Source organism: Macaca nemestrina, chromosome 20 (genome assembly GCF_043159975.1).
Source record: "Macaca nemestrina isolate mMacNem1 chromosome 20, mMacNem.hap1, whole genome shotgun sequence".
Classification (NCBI taxonomy): domain Eukaryota; kingdom Metazoa; phylum Chordata; class Mammalia; order Primates; family Cercopithecidae; genus Macaca; species Macaca nemestrina.
This window is the reverse complement of record NC_092144.1, coordinates 6767841-6787568: the sequence shown is the minus strand read 5'-3', so window position 1 is coordinate 6787568 and position 19728 is coordinate 6767841. Positions and strand designations below refer to the sequence as shown.

Genomic DNA, 19728 nt, shown 5'->3' with positions numbered 1-19728 from the left:
CTGCTGGATTTTTGCACATAAGTAAATCAACAGATATTGTAAGTTCAGGTGGTGGCCTGTGCTGTGAAGGGAAGTGCAGCAGGGTAATAGGTGGAATGGAAATGGGCAGCTTTTCCCTATAAAGGGCTCTGTCATGAATATATTCAGCCCTGCAGGCCGGGCAATGTCTATCATAACCACTCAGCTCTGCTGTTGTAATATGAAAACAGCCATAGACCCATGTCAGCTAGTGGGCATGGCTTTGTTCCAATAAAACTTTATTTTACAAAACAGGTGGAATTTGGCCAGTGGGCTGTCATTGGTCAACCTCTGAAATAGAGACTAAAAGGGGTTGCTATTTTTTTTTTTTTTGTAGTTTTAGTAGAGACAGGGTTTCACCATGTTGGCCAGGCTGCTCTTGAACTCCTGACCTCAAGTGATCCACCTGCCTCACCCTCCCAAGGTGCTGGGATTACAGGCATGAGCCACCAGCACCTAGCCTGGGGTTGCTATTTGCTATTTTAGAGAAGTCTCTGGTGTGGGAAAGGAGGGTTTGAGATGATGATGGAACAAGCCAAGCAGATATATGGTAGAATAATATTCTGAGCAACAAAGACAGCCAGTGCCAAGGTCCTGGGGCAGAAGTATGCTTGACCCATTTAAGGAATGCTAAGAACTACAGATTGTGTTCTAAGCATGATGAGGTTTTGTTTGTTTGTTTGTTTGTTTTGTTTTGATTTTTGTTTTTTGCTTTTTTTTGAGACGGAGTTTCGCTCTTGTTGCCCAGGCTGGAGTACAATAGTGCAATCTTGGCTCACCGCAACCTCCGCCTCCCGGGTTCAAGCAATTCTCCTGCCTCAGCCTCCCGAGTAACTGGGATTACAGGCATGCACCACCACACCTGGCTAATTTTTTTTTGTATTTTTAGTAGAGATGGGGTTTCTCCATGTTGGTCAGGCTGGTCTCGAACTCCCGACCTCAGGTCATCCGCCCACCTCAGCCTCCCAAAGTGCTGGGATTACAGGTGTGAGCCACCGCGCCTGGCCAGCATGATGAGTTTTGAGCTGGGTATGTCCAATCATTTACAGCCTGAGGGTTATCTTCTCACCATGGAGAATCATGAGAAGATTGAAATATTTCTATAGAAACCCACTGAATATTCTCTCCTTTCCTTAGATAATCTGGCAGCTGAGCTAGAAGCCAACCTCGGCCTCATTGAAGAAATTTCAGGTTATCTAAAAATCCGCCGATCCTACGCTCTGGTGTCACTTTCCTTCTTCCGGAAGTTACGTCTGATTCGAGGAGAGACCTTGGAAATCGGGTACGTGGGCCTGAGTGCTAACTAGGAAGTTTGGGCATTAGAAAAACAAGGATTTTTTTGGCCAGGTGCGGTGGCTGATGCCTGTAATACCATCACTTTGGGAGGCCGATGCGGGTGGATCACTTGAGGCCAGGAGTTCAAGACCAGCCTGGCCAACATAGTGAAACCCCATCTCTACTAAAAGTACAAAAATTAGCCAGGTGTGGTGGTGCACACCTGTAATCCTGGCTACTTGGGAGGCTGAGGCAGGAGAATAGCTTGAACCTGGGAGACAGAGGTTGCAGTGAGCCAAGATCACACCACTGCACTCCAGCCTGGGTGACAGAGCGAGACTCAGTCCACAAAAAAAAAAAAAAAAAAGAAGAAAAACTTAAGGATTTTTAAAAAACAAATAAAAGTTATGTGACAAAACCTCAGGAGAAAAGAACTTGGAATGTGCCTAGAGGTCCATCCAGCCAAAAATTGTAAAAGCTGTTTTATAGTCATTCTTGAGAAACAAAAGTGGGAGCAGCCCAACCTTGGTGCCCATCCTCCAAGGGCACAGGCTGGAATTTTTGCTAAATAGGGCATCCGGCTGTTTGGGCTACATTGTAAGTAGAGTTTAACGTGCACAAAATGGACATTTCTTCTTAGTCCTAGTTGTCCATCCTAATTTCTGGGATGGACTCCATCTCAGTGTATTCCAATATATTCCAGCCTTCTCCTTGAGGTCCTAGAAACTCTGTTAGTAAAACAGCAGGAACTCAGACTAACTGTGTTTCACGCAGATCAAGATTGACTCATAGGCAGGAGGTCTGTGGAAGACCCAGGTTCTTTCCATCTTTGTGCTCTTCATGGTCACAAGATGGCTGCCTCAGCCCCAGCCTCACATCTGTAGAACAGACAGCCAATGGGGAAAGGGACAAAAGGACATGTTAATCAACATGAGCTGGTACGTGATTCGAGAAGGTGGTCTAAACAATATAGTTTAGACTATATTGTCTGCTGGAGTGCACTCCAGCAGACAATGTAGTCTCTGGGCAACAGAGTCAGACTCCGTCTCATTTAAAAAACAAACAAACAAACAAAAACCTTCAGTGGCTCCTTTCTGCTTATTAAGGACGGTCACACGTTCTTGGTCTTGATCTGGCACGCAGTATACTAGACGGTCTGGTCCATTGCAACTCCAGCTATTTCCTGTCACCTATTGGCCAAAACAGGCTACTTTGCTCTTCCCTGAGCTCAACTTAGGTGCCTCTGTGTCATCAGTATTTCCCCTGTTTGCAGAAATTGGTTTCTGCAAAACCTATTCCTCAGTCCATCACAGACTCACCACCCCTCTTCAAGACTGAGCTGAGCCTCCTTCCTGGCCATGAAAACTTCCTCAACTTCCCCTGTTATCCCCATTCAACAAATATATGTTGAGTATGTGCCCAGCAAGTGGAGAGGATTAGGGATACAGCACTGAACAAGATCAACTCCAGGCATGGCCATACCATCTTGGAGCTGTAGAAGACCAGCTGTTGAATGACTAGATGTGTGTGTTATTTCCATAGGAACTATTCCTTCTATGCCTTGGACAACCAGAACCTAAGGCAGCTCTGGGACTGGAGCAAACACAACCTCACCATCACTCAGGGGAAACTCTTCTTCCACTATAACCCCAAACTCTGCTTGTCAGAAATCCACAAGATGGAAGAAGTTTCAGGAACCAAGGGGCGCCAGGAGAGAAATGACATTGCCCTGAAGACAAATGGGGACCAGGCATCCTGTAAGTCACTGGTCCCCAACCTTTTTGGCACCAGGGACTGGTTTAGTGGAAGACGGTTTTTCCACGGATTGGTAGGGGGTGGAGATGGTTTCGGCATGATTCAAGTGCATTACATTTATTGTGCACCTTATTCCTCTTATTGTTACATTGTAATATATAATGAAAGAATTGTACAACTCACCATCAGGTAGAATCAGTGAGAGCCCTGAGCTTATGTTCCTGCAACTAGATGGTCCCAGCTGGGGGTGATGGGAGACAGTGGCAGATCATCAGGCATTAGATTTTCATAAGGAGTGTACAGTCTGGATCCCTCATGTGCACAGTTCACAATGGGGTTCATGCTCCTATGAGAATCTAATGCTGCCACTAATCTGATAGGAGCCAGAGCTCAGGTGGTCATGCGAGCGATGGGGAGTGACTGTACATACAGATGAAGGTTCACTTGCTCGCCCATTACTCACCTCCCGCTGTACAGCCCTGTTCCTAACAGGCCATGGAGCATACTGGTCTGTGGCCCAGGGGCTGGGGACCCCTGCTGTAAGTGGTCCACAAACCAGATAATGTGGCTGTCCTCTCTCATCCATCACAGTGGCCCCCCGGGGGTGTTATTTCCCTCTAACAACCCATTGTGTGATAGGCATTCTTACTGAGGGCAGATTCTTTACATTTATTAATATTATCACTATGCTTACTGCATGCAATATAGTACCTGATACGGGGTGAAGTCATACAAGCACTGAATGAATGATGGATGAATGAATGACATCTTCTTATATGTGTATCAGGCTGATGCTGAAGAGTTCAGAGTTGAGTAAAATACCTATGTCAGTCTGCATCTCCTGTGAAGTGACTGCCAAGTTGAAGTTTAGGAGTGCAGAAAATGTATAGAGGGTAATACCCATGAAATGTGAAAGAGAGGAAGAGCTTCCTTTTTTTTTTTTTTTTTTTTTGAGACAGAGTCTTGCTCTGTCACCCAGGCTGGAGTGCAGTGGTGCGATCTTGGCTCACTGCAACCTCCTCCTCCTGGATTCAAGTAATTCTCTCGCCTCAGCCTCCAGAGTAGCTGGGACGACAGGCACGTGCCACCATGCCCGACTAATTTTTTTTGTATTTTTAGTAGAGACAGGGTTTTGCCGTGTTGGCCAGGGTGGTCTTGAATCCTGACCTCATGTGATCCTCCTGCCTCGGGCTCCCAAAGTGCTGGGATTACAGGTGTGAGCCACCACGCCCAGCCATGAGGAGCCTTTTGACAATAGTGTGGGTCTGACCTCTGTGAACAGAGAGCAGGAAGGAAGGAGGATAGGGCTGGGAGAGCCTCAGACAGTGGTGCATCCCTGAGTCTTGTCCAAACCCAGAAAGGGCTCAAGGCCACGGTTGTCTACAGGGAAGTTCTGCATTGCAATGGGACGGCCAGGCATCCACCAAGCTCAGTCACAGGTGGGGGCTGTCCAGGGAGAATCAGGTGTGGGCTGGAATGCTACAGCGGGTCCTGCAGTTTCTGCAGCTGCAGGCTGCCTGCTGACTGCACTTCCCTGACAGATTCTGAGCAGTGAGCTGCCAGGGGTTTCTGTGACACCTCCATGGGGAGTTAGCTACTTATGTCAAAATGTAGTGCAAGGGCCGGGCATGGTGGCTCACGCCTGTAGTCCCAACCCTTGGGGAGGCCGAGGCGGGCAGATCACTTGAGGTCAGGAGTTCGAGAGCAGCCTGGTCAATGTGGTGAAACCCCATCCCTACTAAAAAAATATACAAAAACTAGCTGGGCGTGGTGGTGGGTGCCTGTAATCCCAGCTACTTGAGAGGTTGAGGCATGAGAATTGCTTAAACCTGGTAGGTGGAGGTTATAGTGAGCAGATACCCTGCCACTGCACTCCAGCCTTGGCAACAGAGCAAGACTCTGTCTCAAAAAAAAAAAAAAAAAAAATAGTACAAGAAGAGAGAACGAGGTTGGGGTGAGGTTTAGGAGAGGGTAGAGAATTACTTAGATGCGTCTCTCCAATGTCTAATGGTCTGTAGGCTCTCTAAACTCACTTGGCATGGGTTTATTTGCACTGGAGTTGCACCTCCTTCCAGGTCAGTCTTAGAAGTCCACGTGTGAGACAACATTGTGTCAGGACAAACATCATCCTTGGAAATCCCTTCCTCCAATAACTGTTGGCCGGTTGTCCTTCTCGCGCGGGCACAGATCGCCCTTATTCAGTTGAGTGTCTGGCTGAGTCAAGTCATTGGCTTACGTGAGCGTGAGCGGCCAAGTTGCAAAACCGTTCCTTGCCTTTGAATCTCCCCCCATTCATACTCAGCCAGGCACATGGGGAGGAGACCCTTAGGGGAATAGCAGCCGGACCGCTCCCTTCTCACAGTCCCTCCAGGAAGTGTGGGGGTCCCAGGCTTTGGTCTGAAACTACACTGAAATAGCTTGTTTTTGCCTTTTGTTTTAACTTTCCCAGGTGAAAATGAGTTACTGAAATTTTCTTACATTCGGACATCTTTCGATAAGATCTTGCTGAGATGGGAGCCGTACTGGCCCCCCGACTTCCGAGACCTCCTGGGGTTCATGCTGTTCTACAAAGAGGCGTAAGTGGAAGAGTTAGACCTTGCAGAGGCGAGGGCCGGCTGGCTCTGTGCTTGCCTCGTTTGTGCCCCAATCTGCCCCTCTCGGGTTCCTCTCTATCTCCCTCCTCCTCCTGGAATAAATACCTTAGGTTCCTTTTTACAATCTCACCGGTCAATGGTCTACAAAGTCAATAATGTCTGCTTTTATCAAATGCCGAAAATGGAAGCGGGCAGCTTTCCCGTAGAAGCCCAGACTGGCCAGTTTCCTGGGACAATATTCCATTTTGCCTTGCCTGTGTATGTCTCATCAGATATCCTTTGTAGTCAGGAGCTCAGTCTACTGAGCGCATGTTATCAAATGTATTGCTTATCTATTTTTCATTTTTTTCCCCAACTTTTTTTTTTTTTTTTTTTGAGACGGGGTCTTGCTCTATCACCCAGGCTGCAGTGCAGTGGCACGATCTTGGCTCACTGCAACCTCTGCCTCCCGGGTTCAAGCAATTCTCCTGCCTCAGTCTCTTGAGTAGCTGGGATTACAGGCATGTACCATCACACCCAGCTAATTTATGTATTTTTGGTAGAGACGTGTTTTGCCATGTTGGTCAGGCTGGTCTCAAACTCCTGACCTCAGGTGTTCCGCCCACATTGGCCTCCCAAAGTGCTGGGATTACAGGCATGAGCCACCACACCTGGCCAGTGTAATATTAATAATAGTTCTAGCCCCCAAGATTGATCTTGTGCCTTGCTGAGAACTTACAGTCTAATCTTATCAATAACTTGTGAGGAAATTCCTGCTATTACTATTATTACAGATTGAGTATCCCTAATCTGAAAATCTGAAATCTGTAATGCTCCAAAATCCAAAGCTTTTTGAGGGCCGACCTGATGCTCAATGGAAAAGCTCATTGGAGCATTTCAGATTTCAGATTTTGAGATTCGAGATGCTGAACCGGTACAATGCAAATTAACTAGTAAAATGCAAATATTTCAAAACCCAAAAATATCCACAATCTAAAACACTTCTGGTCCCAGTCATTTATTTATTTATTTATTTTTAGACAGTCTCGCTCTGTCACCCAGGCTGAAGTGCAGTGGTGCGATCTCGGCTCATTGCAACCTCTGCTCCTGAGTTCAAGCGATTCTCTTGCCTTAGCCTCCTGAGCAGCTGGGATTACAGGCGCCCACCACCATGCCTTGCTAATTTTTGTATTTTTAGTAGAGATGAGGCTTCGCCATGTTGGCCAGCCTGGTCTTGAACTCCTGGCCTCAAATGATCCACCCACCTCAGCCTCCCAAAGTGCTGGGGTTACAGGCGTGAGCCACCACGCCTGGCCAAATCCCAAGTATTTTGAATAAGGGATACCCAAGCTGTGTTTTTTTCATTGAGATGTCAGGTTTGGCGGTTTCTTTCTCTTCGGCTGTTCCCGAGTTATTTTTTCTTGCGGCATAAGATTGTTGGGTGAGTAAGATGTGACCCTACAGGATATAACTTCCCAGGCCTCACCTGCACGGTGCTCAATGTGACGGTCTTTTTTTTGGGGGGGGGGGATGGAGTCTTGCTGTGTCGCCCAGGCTGGGGTGCAGTAGCCAGATCTCAGCTCGCTGCAAGCTCCGCCTCCCGGGTTCACGCCATTCTCCGGCCTCAGCCTCCCGAGTAGCTGGGACTACAGGCGCCCTCCACCTCGCCCGGCTAGTTTTTTGTATTTTTTAGTAGAGACGGGCTTTCACCGTGTTAGCCAGGATGGTCTCAATCTCCTGACCTCGTGATCCGCCCATCTCGGCCTCCCAAAGTGCTGGGATTACAGGCTTGAGCCACCGCGCCCGGCCGTAATGTGATGGTCTTATAAAGGTAACCGCCTTGCTGTTTTGTCTTGAAAGCCCTTACCAGAATGTGACGGAGTTTGATGGGCAGGATGCGTGTGGTTCCAACAGCTGGACGGTGGTAGACATTGACCCGCCCCTGAGGTCCAACGACCCCAAATCACAGAACCACCCAGGATGGCTAATGCGGGGTCTCAAGCCCTGGACCCAGTATGCCATCTTTGTGAAGACCCTGGTCACCTTTTCGGATGAACGCCGGACCTATGGAGCCAAGAGTGACATCATTTATGTCCAGACAGATGCCACCAGTGAGTGTGTCTTGGGAATGTGAATTTGTCTATGAATCGGACCTCTGGCTTTTAACAGGCTGACGTGGCGAGGTTGTATAAAATGCTCCTTGATACGGTTATTACCTTTTTTTTTTTTTTGAGACAGGGTCTTACTTTGTCACCCAGGCTGGAGTACAGTGCAGTGGCATGTTCACGGCTCACTGCAGCCTCAAACTCCCAGGCTCAAGCAATCCTCCTGCCTCAACCTCCTAAGTAGAAGGAATTATCAGAGTATACCACTATGTGTGGCTATCTTTTTTGAGACAAAGTCTGGCTTCGTCACCTGGACTGGAGTGCAACAGCACGATCTTGGCTCACTGCAACCTCTGCCTCCCCAGTTTAAGTAATTCTCCCATCTCAGCCTCCTGAGTAGCTAGGACTACAGGCATGCACCACCACAGCCAGCTAATTTTTGTATTTTTTGTGGAGACAGAACATTGCTTTGTTACCCAGGCTGCTCTTGAACCCCTGGCCTCAAGTGATCCTCCTGCCTTGGCCTCCCAAAGTCCTGTGATTAGAAGTGTGAGCCACCTCACCCAGTCAGTTATTGGCTTTTAAAGGAGCTGAGTATTAAGGTTTATAGTTTCAGATGAGGTAGTAGCAACAAGCCACTTGATGGGAATATTTATATTTTTCATCCTATTATGAAAAATTTTCAAATATTCACAACATAGAAAGAACGACAGCCCCACAGGCAGCCGCCTCCCAGCTTCAACCTTTGGTCACTTTTGTTTCATCTCGATGTCTTTTCCCTCTTCCCACTTGTTACTTCTTTTTGTTTTGTTTTGTTTTGTTTTTTTTGGTTTGTTTGTTTGTTTTGGCCTGGAGTATTTCATAGCAATTTAATTATGATTTGTTTGTTTGTTGGAGATGGAGTCTCACTCTGTCACCCAGGCTGGAGTACAGTGGCACTATCTGGACTCACTGCAGCCTCCACCTCCCAGGTTCAAGTGATTCTCCTGCCTCAGCCTCCCAAGTAGCTGGGATTACGGGTGTGCACCACCATGCTTGGCTAATTTTTGTTTTGTTTTGTTTTGTTTTTTGATACAGAGTCTCACTCTGTTGCCCAGGCTGGAGTGCAGTGGTGTGATCTCAGCTCACTGCAACCTCCCTGTCCCGGTTCAAGTGATTCTCCTGCTTCAGCCCCCCAAGTAGCTGCAACTACCAGGCATGCCACCCATGCCCAGCTAGTTTTTGTATTTTTAGTAGAGACGGGTTTCACCATGTTGACCAGGATGGTATCGATCTCTTGACCTGCAATCCGCCCACCTTGGTGGGATTACAGGCGTGAGCCACCATGTCAACTTTTGTTTTGTTTTGTTTTGTTTTCGAGACTGAGTTTCGCTCTTGTTGCCTAGACTGGAGTGCAATGGCGCTATCTCAGCTCACTGCAACCTCTGCCTCCTGGGTTCAGGCAATTCTCCTGCCTCAGCCTCCTGAGTAGCTGGGATTACAGGCATGCGCCACCACGCTTGGCTAATTTTGTATTTTTTTTTTGTAGAGACAAGCTTTCTCCATGTTGGTCAGGCTGGTCTCAAACTACCGATCTCAGGTGATCCGCCTGCCTTGGCCTCCCAAAGTGCTGGGATTACAGGCGTGAGACACCACGCCCAGCCATTTTTGTATTTTTAATAGAGATGGAGCTTCACCATGTTGGCCAGGCTGCTCTGGAACTCCTGACCTCAAATGATCCGCCCACCTTGGCCTCCCACAGTACTGGGATTACAGGCGTGAGCCACTGGGCCCAGCCTAATTATATTTTTGTAAAACCTAAGTGCTTCTCTTATAGCAGTAGTTCCCAAATGGGGTTAACTGCTCTTCCAGGGAACAGTTGCCAATCAATGTCTGGAGACATTTTTGGTTGTCACAGCTGTGGAGATGAAACCACTGGCATTTCGTGGGTGGAAGCCAGAGAAGCTGTTTCATGTCCTGCAACACACAGGATGCACCCTCCATCATGACAAAGAATTATCCAGCCCCAAAAGCCAATAGTGCTGAGGATGAGAAACCCCGTCCTATAGGCTCAAAATCAGCTTTTTTTTTAGACAGAGTCTTGCTCTGTCGCCCAGGCTGGAGTGCAATGGCGCAATCTCGGCTCACTGCAAGCTCCAACTCCTGAGTTCACGCCATTCTCCTACCTCAGTCTCCCGAGTAGCTGGGACTACAGGCGCCTGCCACCATGCCTGGCTAAGTTTTTGTATTTTCAGTAGAGACAGGGTTTCACTGTAGTCTTGATCTCCTGACCTCATGATCCGCCCGCCTCGGCCTCCCAAAGTGCTGGGATTACAGGCGTGAGCCACCGCGCCCAGCCCTTTTTTTTTTTTTTTCAACGGAGTTTCGCTCTTGTCTCCCAGGCTGGAGTTCAATGGCGCGTTCTCGGCTCACTGCAACCTCCGCCTCCTGGGTTCAAGATTCTCGTGCCTCAGCCTCCCAGGAAGCTGAGATTACAGGCGCCCACCACCATGTCCAGCTAATTTTTGTTTTTTTTTAGTAGAGACACGGTTTCACCATGTTGGCCAGGTGTGGTCTCAAACTCCTGATCTCAGGTGATTCAGGTGATTCGGTCACCTGAAGTGCTGGGATTACAGGCATGAGCCACCGTGCCCGGCCTCGAATTCAAACTGTATAAATCACCCTATCTTCTTCAGTTAATCCCCTCTCATCCTATATCTTTCAGTGATACCAAAAGACAGTTTTCAGAAACGTCTAGCTCCCAGGTGTTTGGACTCCTTCCCCACCACCCCTAGCTCCCTCGGCCACCTCTGTTACTTTGGGTTTTTTGGGTTTTGTTTGGTTGGTTGGTTTTTTTTTTTTTTTTCTTTCTTTCTTTCTTTGAGAAAGGATCTTGTTCTGTCGCCCAGGCTGGAGTGCAGTCGTGCGATCACAGCTCACTGCAGCATCAGCCTCCTGAGTTCCAGCGATCTTCCCATCTCAGCATCCCAACTAGCTGGGACCACAGGCGTGCTTCCTCATGCCTGGCTGATTTTTATGATTTTTAGTAGAGATGGGGTCTTGCTATATGACCCAGGCTGGTCTCAAACTCCTGAGCTCAAGCAATCCTCCCGCCTCAGCCTCCCAAAGTGCTGGGATTACAGGTATGAGCCACTCTGTCAGCCACCTCCGTTCTTGAGGGGAAGGTTTTGTAGACTGAATGCCAGGTCATTAACACGATCCAGTGGCTTCAAGTCTGCCCCATGACTGGGTTCAATTAGGGACAGATGTTAATCGGAAAAATGTGAGTTTATTGGTCTCTTCCCACTATCCTCTCTTTCCTCAGCGGCATCTACCCAGAGCCCAGAACAGAGAGAGTTTAGCTCATAGTCAGAGAGCGTTAGTGTTTGTTGCAGAAAAGGATAAATGAATGCTCACATAATGTGGGATGTGAATGGGCTACCGCTTGGTATCCTGTGCCCTGATTGGGTGAGGATTCCCTGTATGTCTCCAGTTTTCTCCGATGTTAAAGAACACTGCGGCAGCCGGACACGGTGGGTCACACCTGTAATCCCAGCACTTTGGGAGGCCAAAGCAGGCGGATCACCTGAGGTCGGGAGTTCGAGACCAGCCTGGCTAACATGCCAAAACCCCATCTCTACCAAAACTACAAAAATTAGCCAGGCATGGTAGCGGGCGCCTGTAGTCCTAGCTACTCAGGAGGCCGAGGCAGGAGAATGGCTTGAACCCGGGAGGTGGAGGTTGCAGTGAGCCAAGATCATGCCGTTGCACTCCAGCCTGGGTCACAGAGCAAGACTCTGTCTCAAACAAAACAAAACAAACAAAAAACAGAAACCAAAACCGAAACAAACAAAAACAAAACAATACAAACAAAATAAAACAGACAAAACAAAAAACATAACAAAAACAAAACAAAAAACAAAAACACTGCAGCAAACATCCTTATAATGTCTTTTTTTTTTTTTTTTTTTTTGAGACAGAGTCTCACTCTGTCGCGAGGCTGGAGTGCAGTGGCACAATCTCGGCTCGCTGCAACCTCCACCTCCCGGGTTCAAGCCATTCTCCTGCCTCAGCCTCCCGAGTAGCTGGGACTACAGGTGTGCACCACCACGCCTGGCTAATTTTTTTTTTACTTTTAATAGACACGGAGTTTCACCATGTTGGCCAGGATGGTCTCGATCTCCTGACCTCGTGATCTGCCCACCTTGGTCGCCCAAAGTGTTGGGATGAGTGCTCTCATGATGTCTTTAGTGTGTCCCCGGCATCCGTCCACCAGCTTTTTGTGCACACTCTTTCTCACAATGGACCCATTTCCTTTCTCTTTGGCAGACCCCTCCGTGCCCCTGGATCCAATCTCAGTGTCTAACTCATCATCCCAGATTATTCTGAAGTGGAAACCGCCCTCCGACCCCAATGGCAACATCACCCACTACCTGGTTTTCTGGGAGAGGCAGGCGGAAGACAGTGAGCTGTTCGAGCTGGATTATTGCCTCAAAGGTGAGTGCGGGCAGCTGCGCTGGGATGGGTGGGGTTTGCCCACATGTAACTGATGCACTTTGCTTCACCTCTAGCGAAGCAGCCATCCCTTCCCGTGTCTCAGTGTCGGGAGCCACACACACACGCTCTGTTCGATCTCATACGAAAACATACATACATGTTTTTATCTATTTATTTATTTACTTTATTTATTTACTTTTTTGAGATGGAGTTTCACTCTTGTTGCCCAGGCTGGAGTGCAATGGCGCGATCTTGGCTCATCGCAACCTCCGCCTCCCGGGTTCAAGCGATTCTCCTGCTTCAGCCTCCTGAGTAGCTGGGATTACAGGCACCTGCCACCTCGCCCGGCTAATTTTGTATTTTTAGTAGAGACGGGGTTTTCTCCATGTTGGTCAGGCTGGTCTCAAACTCCCGATCTCAGGTGACTGCAGGTGATCCACCCGCCTCGGCCTCCCAAAGTGCTGGGATTACAGGCATGAGTCACCACACCCGGCCTTTTTTTTTTTTTTTTTTTTTTTTTTTTTTTTTTTTTTTTTGAGACAGGGTCTCACTCTGTCACCCAGGCTGGAGTACAGTGGTGCGATCTCGGCTCACTGCAACTTGCACCTCCCAGGCGCAAGCGATTCTCCTGCCTCAGGCTCCTGAGTAGCTGGGACTACAGGTGCCTGCCACCACACCCGGCTAATTTTTGCATTTTTAGTAGAGATAGGGTTTTACCGAGTTGGCCAGGCTGGTCTTGAACTCCTGACCTCAAATGATCTACCCGCCTCGGCCTCCCAAAGTGCTGGGATTACAGGCATGAGCCACCGTGCCCAGCCCCGGCTAAGTTTTAAACTTCTTTTTGTAGAGATGGAGTCTCCTTATATTGCTCAGTCTGGTCTCAAACTCCCAGCTTCAAGCAATTAACCTGCCTCAGCCTCCCAAAGTGCTAGGATTATAGGCATGAGCCACTATGGCTTATACATACACTTTTTTTTTTTTTTTTTTCCTGAGATGGAGTCTCGTTCTGTCACCCAGGCTGGGGTGCAGTGGCCCGGATCTCAGCTCACTGCAACCTCCACCTCCCGGGTTCACGCCATTCTTCTGCCTCAGCCTCCCGAGTAGCTGGGACTACAGGCGCCCGCCACCACACCCAGCTAATTTTTTGTATTTGTAGTAGAGACGGGGTTTCACCCCGTCAGCCAGGATGGTCTCAATTTCCTGACCTTGTGATCTGCCCGCTTCGGACTCCCAAAGTGCTGGGATTACAGGCGTGAGCCACCATGCCCGGCCTACATACACATTTTTAAACACCATAACACAAGCACACACTCTGAAGATTTGTGTCAAAACCAGATTTTCCACATGTCTTGGCACCATTTCCCTCTGGGATTTTCTCCTCTTCCCTCTCCTTCGTTCTCCCTCCCTGTCTTCCTTGTCCTCTTCATCCCTCCTCACACTGATCAGGATGCAGCTGTGTTAACCCATGCAACGCTTCCGTGCAAAGCTAGAAACACAACTCATGGTTATTGACAAAGTCAGGGAAGGATTTTGGCCCCACTGAGATCCCTTAGTTGTAAGGATCGAAGGCAGCAAAAATCGATTATCTCGTATCTCCCACCCCACACTGTCAATTAAAAATGTCCACCAGGCTTGGCACTCATGCCTGTAATCCCAGCACATTGGGAGGCCAAGGTGGGAGGATCACTGGAGGCCAGGACTTTGAGACCAGCCTGAGCAACATAGCAAGATCCCATCTCTACAAAAATTTTTAAACAATGGTGGTGTACACCTGCAGTCCCAGTTACTCAGGAGGCCCAGGTGGCAGGATCTCTTGAGCCCAGGAGTTCAAGTCTGCAGTGAGCTATGATTATTCCACTGCACTCCAGCCTGGGTGACAGAGCAAGACCCTGTCTCCATAAAAAAAAAAAAAATTTAAAATTAAAAAAATACGAATGACATTAAGTGCATTCACAATGTTGTGTAATCATTTTATTGTATAAAAATTATATTTATAAATATAACTTATAAATAATTACATAAATAATTTTTATTATAAAACTTAATGACAAATTTTTCAGTCTTAATCTTGTTACTTAATGGACTGCCGTCCATCTGAAGGAAAATGGATTAATATTTAAAGTCTCAAACTAGCGTGTATACATTAGTTTAAAATTATTATTATTATTTTTTTTTTGAGACGGAGTCTCACTCTGTCACCCAGGCTGGAGTGCAGTGGCTTGATCTCAGCTCACAGCAACCTCCACCTGCCGGGTTCAAGCAATTCTTGTGCCTCAGCTTCCTGAATAGCTGGGATTACAGGTGCTGCCACTACACCCAGCTAATTTTTTTGTTTTTAGTAGAGACAGGGTTTCATCATGTTGGCCAGGGTGGTCTTGAACGCCTGACCTCAAATGATCCACCCGCCTCAGCCTCCCAAAGTGCTGGGATTACAGGCGTGAGCCACTGCACCCGGCCCTAAAATTATTTTAACATTGGGTTTTTTAAAAACCCATCAAACCGGAGAAGGATCTGTCACTTTTTTCTTTTTCTAAGATGGGGTCTCACTCTGTTGTCCAGGCTGGAGTACAGTGGCACAATCATAGCTCACTACAGCCTTGAACTCCTGGGCTCAAACGATCTTCCCACCTCAGCCTCCTGAGTAGCTGGACTACTCAGAACTATAGGCCTGAGACACTACACCTGGCTAATTGTTTAAAATAATTTTTTAGGCTGGGCGCAGTGACTCATACATGTAATCCCAGCACTTTGGGAGGCCGAGGTGGGCGGACCACCAGGGGTCAGGACTTCGAGACCAGCCTGGCCAACATGGCAAAACCCCGTCTCTACTCAAAATACAAAAAGTAGCCGGGCATGGTGGCAGGCGCCTGTAATCCCAGCTACTCAGGAGGTTGAGGCAGGAGAATTGCTTGAACCCGGAAGGCAGAGGTTGCAATGAGCTGAGATCGCACCACTGCACTCCAGCCTGGGCAACAAAAGTGAAACTCCATCTGAGAAAAAATATATTATAATAATAATAATGTTTTAGAGGTGGGGATCTTGATATGTTGCCCAGGCTGGTCTCGAACTCCTGACCACAAGCGATCCTCCTGCCTCAGCCTCCCAAAGTGCTGGGATTACAGGCATGAGCCACTGCACTGGGCCCATTTTTCTCTTTCGTGTTGGTTTCCTTGTGTGTCTTGATGTCTTTTTCTTGAGATATTTTCTGTTAGTGATATTCTCAGTCCACGACCCTGGAGGAGAAGGCCAGGGGGCCGCTGGCGAGTGAGGTGTGGCTGCGGCCGGGAGCTCAACATTTGCTCTTGGCTCCAGCCCTGACCTGCTGAAGGGTTTTGGCCACGTTCCCAAGCAAGTCACCGTCTGCCTCCTTTTTGGGAGAAGGGGCGGGAGGACAGATGATCTCTGGGAGCTGTCCCAGCTCTAAGCTCATATGCTATATGTGTGTGTGTGACATCATCCCCGCCTGAACCGAGGGTTGCAAACGTGATTTATCTCCTTCGATGCTTTATATAACTCCAGGGTGAGTCCAGTCATCAGCTCAGCTCTAAGCTGTTGGCCCTGCATTCAAGTAACCAGAACCACCCATGAGAGCTGCCACCAGCAATGTCACTCAAAGATTTCTTTCTTTCTTTTTTTTTTTAAATTCCGAAAGTCTAAATCTCTAATTACCAAGGGACCGTTTAAACATGGTTTTATTTGTAATTGTCGCAAAGTTAATATCATTAAAAGGAAACTAAGGACAAATTCTGTGTGATTTCACTCCTAGGAGGTCCCTAGAGTCCTCAGATTCGTAGAGACAAAAAGTAGAATGGGGAGTGCCAGGGACTGGGGAGGGGACGGGTAGGGGACAGAGTTTCAGTTTGGGAAGATGAGAAAGTTCCGGAGATGATGGTGGTGATGATTGCACAACACTGTGAATGCGCTTAATACCACAGAACTGTGCACTTAAAATGGTTGAGATTTACCGGGCACAGTGGCTCACGCCTGTAATCCCAGCACATTGGGAGGCCGAAGTGGGTGGATCACTTCATTGAGGCCAGGAGTTCGAGACCAGCCTGGGCAACATGGTGAAACCCCGTTTCTACTAAAAATACAGAAATTAGCGGCCGGGCGCAGTGGCTCACGCCTGTAATCCCAGCACTTTGGGAGGCCGAGGTAGGCAGATCACGAGGTCAGGAGATCAAGACCATCCTGGTTAACATGGTGAAACCCCGTCTCTACTGAAAATACAAAAAATTAGCCAGGTGTGGTGACGGGTGCCTGTAGTCCCAGCTACTTGGGAGGCTGAGGCAGGAGAATGGTGTGAACCCAGGAGGCGGAACTTGCAGTGAGGTGAGATCACGCCATTGCACTCCAGCCTGGCTACAAAATGAGACTCCATCTTAAAAAAAAAAAAAAAAAAAAAAAAGATTGAGATGATAAATTGGTAAATTTTATGTGACATTTATTTTTCCACAATTTAATACACACACACACACAAAAATAAATAAGCTTACAAACCCTTCCTGTTAATATCACTAGGGTATGTGCTGTTATCGTAAAATAGACATCACATACAATTTATTATTGTAACTGTGTTTAAGGGCACAGTTTCGCTGCATCAAGTGCGTTGCCGTGGTTGTGCGACCATCACCACCATCATCTCCAGAACTTTCTCAACTTCCGAAACTGAAACTGTCCCCATGAAACACTCACTCCCCTTCTCCCTCCCCCAGCCCCAGCACCCACTATCCTCCTTTATGTCTTTGTGAATCTGATGACGCTAGATACTTCATTATGCTTAATTTTTCTTTTTTTCTTTTTTTGAGACGGGGTCTCGCTGTGTTGCCCAGGCTGGAGTGCAGTGGCACAGTCTTGGCCCACTGCAAGCTCCGCCTCCTGGGTTCACACCATTCTCCCACCTCAGCCTCCCGAGTAGCTGGGCCCTACAGGTGCCCGCCCACCATGCCCGGCTAATTTTTTGTATTTTTTGGTAGAAACGGGGTTTCACTGTGTTAGCCAGGATGGTCTCGATCGCCTGACCTCGTGATCGCCTCGGCCTCCCAAAGTGCTGGGATTACAGGCGTGAGCCACCGCGCCTGGCCCATTGTGCTTCATTTTTCTAATCTCAGAAAAACCACAGTGTACCAGGTTTCCTGCAGTGGATTCTAGGAAGAGGTAGCAGGTATCAGGAATGATAGCTGTGCCTGAACAAATATCCCTTCCTCTCCAAATAATAATAATAATAATAATACCAGGAGCTTCCCTTATTCAGGCAGTTCTACATTTTTTTTTTTTTTCCATCTGTATTGCTGTAACTAGCTCCCATCAGAGTTAACCCAGGCAGGTTATTCTATGTCTATTTATAAACATAAGAAGTATTTTCCAGTCTCTCGTAGGCTTTTAAAGCTGTATAAATACTTGGGTTTCCGAGTCGATACTCACCATTCACAGGAAGGTACTTGATACACGATTTAGAGCTTACTGTCTATCCTGGAGGCATTAAGGGGAGGACAGAACAATGGAATTTCCTTTGCTCAGCAGTCACCAGGCACCAAGCAAGGTGGCAGCAGGGGAGGTGACTCTCCAGGGACTGTTGCAGATTTTGCTTGTAAAGAGCTGTGTCCGTCCATATTAGTGGCTGTACCGGAGGCGTAATTGTGCTTGCACCATGGGTCACAAGAACCCTGGAATTTGACTTCAGGGGTTAAGACATGACCAGTTGCGGTACTTAAGTATTGTAGGCTGGGTGTGGTGGCTCATGCCTCTAATCCCAGCACTTTGGGAGGCCGAGGCGGGCAGATTGTTTGAGCTCAGGAGTTTGAGATCAGCCTGGCAAACATGACAAAACTCCGTCTCTACCAGATTAAAAAAAAAAAAAAAAAATTGGCCAGGCATAGTGGCTCATGCCTGTAATCCCAGCACTTTGGGAGGCCAAGGCAGGTGGATCACCTGCGGTCAGGAGTTCGAGACCAGCCTGGCCAACATGGCGAAACCCCATCTCTAATAAAAATACAAAAAATTAGCCAGGCGTCGTGGTGCATGCCTGTAATCCCAGTTACCCGGGAGAGCTGAGACAGGAGAATCGCGTGAACCCGGGAGGCAGAGGTTGCAGTGAGCCAAGATTGCGCCCAGCCAAGACAGCCTGGGCGACAGAGCAAGACCTCATCTCAAATAAAAGAAGAAGAAAAAAGAGAGAAATAGTATTGTATTTTTAGGACTCTGTTACCTTTATAAGCTACTGGTGTTCTTCATTTATTAATTTTTAAATTCCCTTTTCTGTACGTATTTGAAAAATTCCTTCCTCTGTCTCCTCTCATGCCTTTAGGTCAGGGTTTCTCTACCTTGTGTTTTTGATATCTGGTGTTGGATCATTCTCTGGGGTGGGGCTGTCCTGGGCATTTCAGGGTACTGAGCAGCATCCCTGGTCTCCACCCCATTCCACGCTCCAGGAGGATGCTGCAGCCAGGTCCTGACACCTAAAAATATCTCCAGATGTTGCCCAATGTCCCTACGGGACACCCACCGCCACGTCCGGCTAACTTTTGTATTTTGAGTAGAGACGGGGTTTCGCCATGTTGGCTAGGATGGACCTCCTGACCCCAAGTGATCCGCCCGCCTCAGCCTCCCAAAGTGCTGGGATTACAGGAGTGAGCCACCGTGCCTGTCAGTTTCTATTAGGTTGGTGCAAAAGTAATTGTGGTTTTTTGCTATTACCTTTAATGGCAAAAGCTGCAATTACTTATGCATTAACATAATAAAACATGTTGACATGCCCTTCTCAGATGACACTCTAGACACAGATATTTTATGTATTTATTTTTTTGAGATGGAGTCTGGCTCTGTCACCCAGGCTGGAGTGCAGTGGTGCCATCTCGGCTCACTGCAACCTCTACCTCCCAGGTTCAAGCGATTCTCCTGCCTTGGCCTCCTGAGTAGCTGGGATTACAGTCAGGCACCACTACACCTGGCTAATTTTTGTATTTTTAGTAGAGACGGGGTTTTACCACATTGACCAGGCTGGTCTTGAACTCCTGACGTCAGGTGGTCTGCCTACCTCGGCCTCCCAAAGTGCTGGGATTACAGGTGTGATCTGCCCGGCCTGTTTTTATTGGTTATTTTACTTTATTTTTAGTAGAGAGAGGGTTTCACCACATTGCCCAGGCTGGTCTTGAACTCCTGGGCTCAAGTGATCCTCACACCTCGGCTTCCAAAAGTGCCGGGATTACAGGTGTGAGCCACTGTGTTCGGCTATATTTTTAATCTTTGAGACAGGGTTCTACTCTGTCACCCAGGCTGAAGTGTAGGGGCGCAATCGCGGCTCACTGCAGCCTCGGCCTCCTGGGCTCAAGCGATCCTCTCACGTCAGCCGTCCAAGTAGCTGGGACCATAGGCATGAGCCATAGCGTCTGGCTTTTTTCCAAAGCGGAACTTGAATCTAGGCTGTGTCTCAGCTCAGCCTCTCTGAGAAGGTGATCCCTCTTCACTGTATGTGTGTGTGTGTGTGTGTGTGTGTAGGGGGTGTGTGTTTGTGGTGTGTGGCCTGG

The 19728-nt window shown here is 48.0% G+C and overlaps 1 protein-coding gene across 3 annotated transcripts in view; it reads left to right on the top strand.

The window, feature by feature from the left end:
• LOC105487005 (insulin receptor) overlaps positions 1 to 19728 on the top strand; it is a 188050-nt gene that overhangs the window by 127283 nt on the left and 41039 nt on the right. For all 3 annotated transcript variants that reach the window (XM_071085908.1, XM_071085907.1, XM_071085909.1), the window contains exons 5-9: positions 1156 to 1300; positions 2836 to 3050; positions 5498 to 5624; positions 7482 to 7732; positions 12035 to 12202. In XM_071085908.1, the coding sequence (XP_070942009.1) occupies positions 1156 to 1300; positions 2836 to 3050; positions 5498 to 5624; positions 7482 to 7732; positions 12035 to 12202 (906 nt within the window). The remainder of the gene's footprint in view (positions 1 to 1155; positions 1301 to 2835; positions 3051 to 5497; positions 5625 to 7481; positions 7733 to 12034; positions 12203 to 19728) is intronic.